Source organism: Phaseolus vulgaris, chromosome 10, assembly GCF_000499845.2.
Source record: "Phaseolus vulgaris cultivar G19833 chromosome 10, P. vulgaris v2.0, whole genome shotgun sequence".
In the NCBI taxonomy this organism is placed as follows: Eukaryota; Viridiplantae; Streptophyta; class Magnoliopsida; order Fabales; family Fabaceae; genus Phaseolus; species Phaseolus vulgaris.
This window is the reverse complement of record NC_023750.2, coordinates 2,729,302-2,737,719: the sequence shown is the minus strand read 5'-3', so window position 1 is coordinate 2,737,719 and position 8,418 is coordinate 2,729,302. Positions and strand designations below refer to the sequence as shown.

The following is an 8,418-nucleotide window of genomic DNA, read 5'->3' as shown; positions in this document are numbered from 1 at the left end:
GACATTAGATGAAAGCTTTTTCCTGAATGATCATATCATTAATTTATTCACTTTGTTTACAATATCTGCATATTTTTCTTAGAAATTATTGCTGTTCTTGAGTCTGTTGAATGGTAATGAGAAAGGAATAAATTGGCATACTAGGTATCATTTTAGAACATTACATACAATCCACTACATAGAAACTCTTGTTAGATGTAATGGGCTTAGCCCATATATTTATTATGATTCGTAAATATAAATACATAACCCTATGTGTTGCACAAGGAATTAATCCTATATCACTTTTTACTTTATGTTAACATGGTATCTAGAACTAGGGTAAAATCCTTACCTTCCTGGTAAACCCATTGTTCACCGGTGATACTATTTTCCGCTACTGCCACAGCCGCTGAGCCATCGTTGTCGCTTGCATTGGCGACACTGCCATTTTGTTTGTCTCGGCCAGGTGACCACCACACTACAAGGATCGCGGCAATTGGAGCCCTTAGGCACTCTCACGTGCTTCCCCACAGTCGCACCACTTCACCTCTTTCTGCCAAGTGTGGTGGCGCGTCAAACGTCTGTTCCGGCAGCGATTACCATTGACAGGGTCGCTTCGTCGTCCCCATCTGGATTTGTCCTTGTCCTGTTGATTGTAGTCTGTTTGATTCCTAGGCTTTCTCTGTCTCCTATAAGGTGGTTTCCTCTTCATTTATGGCATCCTCTATAGCCATTATGATTGATCCATCAATCTATACTAATTATGTCAATGTTCATCTATCTATTAACAAATTGGATGACACTAATTATGATACTTGGCCTCAGACATTAAACTATGACTTAAGAATAAGAGTTATGTGATCATCTTATAATATTATTGAAATTGAGGTTTTAATGTTCAATTATGCATTAATCTCAACTCTACTATTCAATCATCTTTAAAACAAATATTTCGTGCTTATGAGACATGTTCAGAAGTTTGGGTAGAGGCCAAATATTGTACACCAATGATATCCAAAGTCTTTATGGTATGTCAAAATCTCCTCAATTGTGTTGCCCCCATACGTCCTGATGGTACAATTGTTGAATATATGGGTAAAGTAAATGTTGCTCTTCATTATTTCAATGATTTATTGCGTGTTGCCTTCAATTCTTCTCAAGAACTCAAGCAAAGGTCCAAGTTCTTCATGTTATTGTCCTTAGATGAACTTCTTGATTATTCCCATGTCCACAACCAGATTTTGGGATCCCTTGTTTTGCCCAATTTACTTTTACTTGTTCCACCCTTCTACGTGTATTAAGTAATCAAATCACTGATATACTTGCTTCTGCTTACGACTCTTCTGCTTTGGTATCTCATCTTGATGATTGGAATCGCCCTCGTCGGGCAAAGGGCATCACAAGTATGATCATTGTCACAAGCTAGGCCACAAAATTCACATACATGGTCCTCCTCCTCGATATGCTATGGTTGTCCAAATTGCTCTTGTGCAACCATACTGTGGGCTCTACTTGTCTTGATACCTCAAGCCAACCTGCTATTTTCAATGAATTTCTCAAATGGTATGAAGATCATCAAAACTCTGATTCCACTACTTTTGTTGCCCATACAACTACATCTTTTTTGGCCTCACTCACTCCAATTCTCTTGGCCCTTGAGTCCTAGACTCAAGTGCCACAGATCACATTATTGGTAACAAATTTTTTCTCTTCCCTATCTACTTTGGGTTACTTACCTTCTGTTACCATGACCAATGACTGTAGGGTCTTATTACATGGTGTTGGTACTATTAGTCTTCTTCCTTCTTTATGCATTAATAATGTTCTTTATGTCTCTAGGTCTCCCTTTAAGTTATTATTCATTAGTCATCTCACCACCCTTGATTGTATTATTTCTTTTAGCAAAGATTTTGTTTGTTTACAAGATCAAAGTTTGGGATGGATGATTGACATCGGATGTAAGTCTCACGGCCTTTATCACCTATGAACATTTGCACATGTTGACACGAAAATGGATTCTTCATTTCTCCTTCATGCCTAGCTAGTTCATGTTAATCTTGCCAAGATGCAATAACTTGTTCCAAGTTATCAAATTTGTCTTGAAATGTGCCCTTTTGGGAAACACAATTGTAGTTCTTTTCTAGTAGTGTCTCACAACGTTCTTCGTCTCCTTCTGCCTTAATTCACTTTGACATTTGTGGACCAAGTCCTGTGAAGTCCAATTTAGGATTTTAGTATTTTGTTACTTTTATTGATGATTATTCAAGATGTACTTGGTTGTTTTTCATGATAAATGTTCTGAGTTGTTTTTTGTATTACAATCTTTTTAATAAAAAATGAATTTGAAGTTTCTATTTGAACCTTGCGTAGTGATAATGCCCATGAGTATCTTTCTCATTCTTTTAAAAACATTTTATGGCTTATGGCATTCTTCACCAAATCTCATGTGCTTATAAACCTCAACAAAATGTGCGGTTGAGCGCATGAATAGATATCTTGTTGAAACAACTCACTTTTAATTCATGATGAGGTTCTTCAAGGTTTTTGGGGTGATGGTGTTCTTAGTGCGTGTTATCTCATTAATCAAGTGCCATATTTGGTTTTAGATAACAAAATTCTTCTATCTTATTTCTTCATAAACCTTTTGATCCCTTATCCCTTAAAGTTTTCCGGTCTACATGCTTTGTTTATAATTTTAGTCTTGGACTTGATAAGTTATCTACTATCTCATGTAAATGTGTCTTTTTAGGATTCACTAGATCCCAAAAAAGATATAAATGTTCCTCACTTAACAACTATTTCATTTTAATAGATGTCACCTTCACTGAGTCTTCCCTTTACTTTAAGTCTTCTCCTTCTCCTCTTGTGTCTCCAACTGATCAAGTCAATATTCCTGTTGTATCTGATCTACTTGTTGTGTCTAGTGCACCTAAAGATCCACCACCTCCACCAACCCTTCAGGTGCACAGTCGTCGTCAGACTCTAGCACAGTATCCTCAAAACTAGAACCAACTGGAGTTTATATGATTAATGCTACAAAAGGTTGCTATCTTCTAAGGTTGGACTAAACTTTCTATTGAGTGTGAATCTCAACATGTTATTCAAGCTCAATTCAATACTTCTATTATTCCTTGGGATCTTAGTTGTAGATGGTTGAATTGTTTTGTAAATAGTAATACTACGTGTATTCATTTTTTGCATATTTTAGAGAGGGTAATCATTGTACTGAGTTTTCCAGGGATGGATTTGATTTTATCTTTTATACTGTTTGCGATTAATGGGTCAGGTTTGGTACCCTCACTATTTTTTGTATTTTCCTCTTCTCTTTTTGTGATATTCTGAGGTGCTACATATGATTGATGTTGGTGTTAACATAGTTGGGGTCACAAACAACATAGTGATGCTTTAGTACTCTCATTTTTATTAAAAGAAAAAGATTAATGCTACAAAAGGTTACTTGGAAACAACAATTTTTTTTTATTTAAACTAAAATAAGAATGATTCCTTTAAAGTCTTGTCTAGTCATACCAAGTCTTATAAAGTCTCTTGTCCTTTTGTGAAGTTCTTCACCTTGGGTTTATCACCTCAGGAGTTTGAAAGCTGTTAACTCGTCGCCAATTCGTTAAGGAGGCTCTGATATCATGTCATTAGCAACTCTCCAACACAAACTGTTTAAGTGCATCGATTTTCATGATTACATCTCATAGAAGAGATGTATTTTTAAATTCATTATTAATGATAATTGTTCATATGTACAGAGATTAGTTTCATATAAGTAATTTGTCTTGGCTAATGTGTATTGAGGTCTGATCCCTGTGAATTTCATGAATCCAGTGACGGTAGTCTCATTAAGTGTTGCCTAGGTTGGAAGATTTCATCACAGTTGTTTTTCAGATTTGTGCTGTTCATGTGTGTTGGCTTTCTTGCTTGCTTGTTCTTTAATAAGTGGTCTTATCTTCTTTTTTTTTTTTGTCAGATGAAAAAAAAGAAAAACAGACCTCATTTGTAGGGTTTTGTGCAGATGAAGCTGACCATTCATGGGGACTGTGGAATATGGAAACAGATATTCGTTGTTTCTGCACAGGTCCTGTTGATGTACTAACTGAAGTTATATTGGCATGCATCATTGCTTATCTTGTTCTTGTTTTGCAAATCTTGTATATTAACAGTGTTCTTAGAAGGTTGACCCCCCATTTTTCTTTTTTCAGAAAGAGACGAGTATAGAGGTCTTTTTGTATAGGATCGTCTCTTGGTTCCTTTGTACTTTCCCCTCCTTTTCCTTTTTTCTTTTACCTTCTCATCTGTAGAGAAACACTTTATTTTTGTTTTACTAGATTAGTCAATGTATTATTACTCTAGATAATCGGGATAGAAATCATTTTTATTGGCAAAAGCCAATTCAAGTTTTTGTGAATACAAGTTTCCCAATGATATCATCTGTATATATGCAAATTCTCAATTTTGTAATCATTTTAAGTTTAAGAAAAAATCTCCCACTACCTTCTCCTTGTGTATCAACCAACAGTATGAGTTTTAAGTAAGGGTAGTTTGTGGGATTTGGCCATTCAAAATAAATAAAAAATATTTCAGGAATTTAAATTTAAATTTTTTAATATGTAGTTTTTTAATATTTTAAATCTCCAAGTATATTGAGTTATTATTGTTAGTTTACTTGATAAATTTAATTTTTATAATACTAACAAGAGTGAATATTAAATTGAAGTTTAGACTATATTATTAAATTTGTTGGTTTAAACTAATTTTATTAAATAAAATCTCTATTTTTTTAAATTGTGGTGGGTTTAGGGTCTACTTTCAGTGAAGTCCAAATGGATTGAGCTAGTCCGTTCTATCATTTTAAGGGCTTTTTTAGATAATAAGTTTCTCCATAATATTGAGATAAATATATAAAAATTTGCATAAATTTCGCTACTTAATCTATAAATAACTGATGTAGAAATTAAACATAAAAAAGTTTATACAAACTAGTTTATGTATAAATTAGTTTTAATTAATAAAAGACAATTTTAATTTTGTATTATTTTTATTTTAGAAATGTTAATTAAGAAATTTATTCCATGAATTCGTAATTATGAAGCCATAAGTTGGTAATTGTTCGTGATGTGAAAATGCTAAGTTGTTAATTAAGTTTAAATATTATGGTAATTTAACAATTTAGGATAACTTGTAAGTTTTAAACCTGCATTATCTCATCAAGTTGTTAAAGAAAATATAAGTTTGTTGATAGCAACACTTTAGTAAAGAAAGTATGTAACATTAATATGATGCCATAGTCAATAAAAAGGGCCACGTTATTGGTGTTTGTTTGTTACCATTTGTTAATGTATAAATTTAATTAAAATTGATTTAAAATAAATTTCTGAACAATAAATATTTTTTTTGTTTTCCCTATTCAATACTCTCTTTAATTTAATTTTTCTTACACTCATTTCTTTTATCACGACTCTATATAATCAAGTGTAACATTAATGAATTAATCAACTGAAAACTAACTTAAATTTCATTTATTAATTCATCTACTCCAATCAATATCATTATGTGTATGACCTTATAAATACTCACAAAGAAAGGTTGACATCTAGCAAATTATCACTGTTATGTAGCTCATGACAATTAATATTTCCTATAGGTAGAAGTTAGAGTGGCTTAAAGTCAAAGGATTGCTATCACATTATGCTTATGATGAGAAGTTTTTCTGATGCTTATATAACTATGAACAAACTTTCTTATAGTCCTAATTTCACATTTGTATTGTATGTCAACTTTTGATATGACATGACATGTGAGACATCACTCATCATTCATTCACCAATGTATAATCATGGTAAGTCCAAAAAAATTCATAAAATAAACAGGAAAAAATTGTGTCATGTGTTAAATTTGCTTATTTTTTGCCGTACTCATTTCAGTCCCGATTCAAGTTTAGGTTCGATTAATTCTTAGACTAATTAGGGATGGGAATGTAAGGTGCACGAGTTATACTATTTTATTTTTATTTTTTAATAAAAAAATTATTTTCATTCTTGTTATTATATTATATTTAATGAGTATAAAAGTTTTGTCACATCCTTATCTCCATGAAAAAGCGGATGATATCTTTTTTTTTATTCCCTAACTAGTCATACTTATAGAGTGTATAACAAAAGACTTATGACTGTGGAAGAGTCCATGTTGTCTTTGATAAAACTAACCCTATAAAACACGACTCTTTGAAGAATTATGCAGAAGAAGATGATCAGAACACCATTCTGCAGAAGCTGGAATCCTGTCCAGAAAAACAACCGATTGATTCTGCGAAACAACCTGTTGAAATTCTGCATCAAGATTATTTTCTCAAAGAATGAAGAATTCCTAGAGACCTTTATGTGGACAACATCATTGAACAGATTGATAAGGGAGTGTCTACTCGAAACTCTATCTCAAAGTACTGCAAACACATGGCTTTTGTATCTCAAATTAAACCTAAATCCATTTGTGATGCACTTAAAGATGAAAATTGGGTTGCTGCCACGAATGATGAGCTGAATCAATTTACTTGAAATGATGTGAGGTTTCTTGTTCCTAAAACTGATTGCATGAATGTCATTGGAACTAAGTGGGTGTTTAGAAATAAATTGGATGAATCTGGTGTAATAACTAGAAACAAAGCTAGGTTGGTTGCTAAAGGGTATAATCAGAAGAAGGCATTGACTATGATGAAACCTTTACACCTTAGGCTAGATTAGAAGTTGTGAGATTATTGCTTACATTTGCTTGTATGAATGGCTTCAAACTTTTTCATATGAATGTGAATAGTGCATTTCTCAATGGATTCATCAATAAATAAGTCTATTCTCCCAACCTCCTGGCTTTGAAGATCACCAACATCCTAATCATGTATACAAACTGAAAAAGGCTTTGTATGGTCTAAAGAAAGCCCCTAGACAGTGGTATGAGAGACTTAGTAATTTTCTCTTATCTTGTGGCTACGAGAGAGGCAAAATTGATAAGACTCTTTTTATTACAAATTCAATATCTACCATCATCTTGGTTCAAATTTATGTTGATGATATCATCTTTGGGGCTACTAATGATTGCCTATGTGAAGAATTTGTTGCAGCAATGCAGGGGAAATTTGAAATGTCTATGATGGGGGAGTTATCATTCTTCTTAGGGTTGTAAGTCAAGCAATTGAAGGATGTGTCAAACTAAGTACTACAGGGAGATTCTCAAGAAGTTTGAGATGGAAAACTGCAAAGAGGCCTCCACACCAATGTCAACAAGTTGTTATATGGATGCTGACTTGGCTGGAACAACAGTGGATCAAACCAAATTCATAGGATTGATTGGTTCCTTGCTATATCTCACTGTTAGAAGGCCTGACATCATGTTTGTTGTTTTCCTATGTACTAGATTTCAATCAAATCCAAAAGAACCTCACTTCAAGGCTGCCAAACGAATTCTAAAATACCTTAAGGGCACAACCAATGTTGGTTTATGGTATCCCTCTCACTCTCCTATAAATTTGATTGGATATTCTAATTCTAATTTTGCAAGGTGCAAGATGGATAGAAAGAGCACAAGTGACACATATCATCTTCTTGGAGCAAGCCTCATATCTAGGCATAGCAAGAAGCAAGCTTGTGTGGCTCTCTCAACTACAGAAGCTGAGTATATAGCTATTGGTAGTTGTTGTGCACAAATTCTTTGGATCAAACAACAACTATAAGACTTTAGCTTGAAGGTGAACAATGTACCTTTGCCTTGTGATAATGCAAGTGCTATCAACCTCACTAAAAATCAGATTCAACATTCAAGGACTAAGCACATTGAGATTTGCCACCACTTTATAAGGGATCATGTGAGTAATAGGGATTGTGAAATTCAATTTATTGAAACTAAAAAACAACTTGCTGACATCTTCACTAACTCACTACCTCGAGAAAGGGTTTTCTTCTTAAGAAATGAGTTGGATATCCTTGATTTTCAAAATATTTCTTAATCTTTTCTCTTATTCTATTTGGGAAGACAAATAGGGGGAGAAATTGTGGTTTCTGTGTTGTAACCTCTGCTACATTGTTTTGTCACTGGATTGATTGGTTTTTCTGCTTTAAAGCTTATACAAAAAACTGGTTCTATGTGTCTTGTTATCTTGCTGGTATACTTGCTTTGTATGTGTACAAAATTTGTTTTGCAGGACCTTTCAAGTTAAAAAACTACAACACAAACAAACCAGGAATTTGTCTTCATCAAATAGGGGGAGATTGTTGAACAAGATGCTTTGATGTCTCCAAATGCATATGGACAATTTGAAGACCTTGCTATTGGGTGTGTGTATTGTTTAGTTGTTTAAAACTTGTTAATTCACTCCTTAAAATGATCCAAGTTCATTTGAATCTTAATCTTTTTTAAAATATGGATTTTTAAAATTGTTTG

The 8,418-nt window shown here is 33.3% G+C and overlaps 1 protein-coding gene across 1 annotated transcript; it reads left to right on the top strand.

Annotated features, from left to right (window-relative positions):
* The first annotated feature begins 7,180 nt into the window (after positions 1 to 7,180).
* On the top strand, positions 7,181 to 7,711 carry LOC137819119 (secreted RxLR effector protein 161-like). Its single transcript, XM_068622872.1, has one exon. The coding sequence runs from the start codon at positions 7,181 to 7,183 to the stop codon at positions 7,709 to 7,711; it is 531 nt and encodes a 176-aa protein (XP_068478973.1).
* The last annotated feature ends 707 nt before the right edge of the window (positions 7,712 to 8,418 follow it).

Coding starts and splice junctions, on each gene's coding strand:
- LOC137819119 (XM_068622872.1), top strand. CDS start 7,181: ATGTGTCAAACTAAGTACTACAGGGAGATTCTCAAGAAGTTTGAGATG.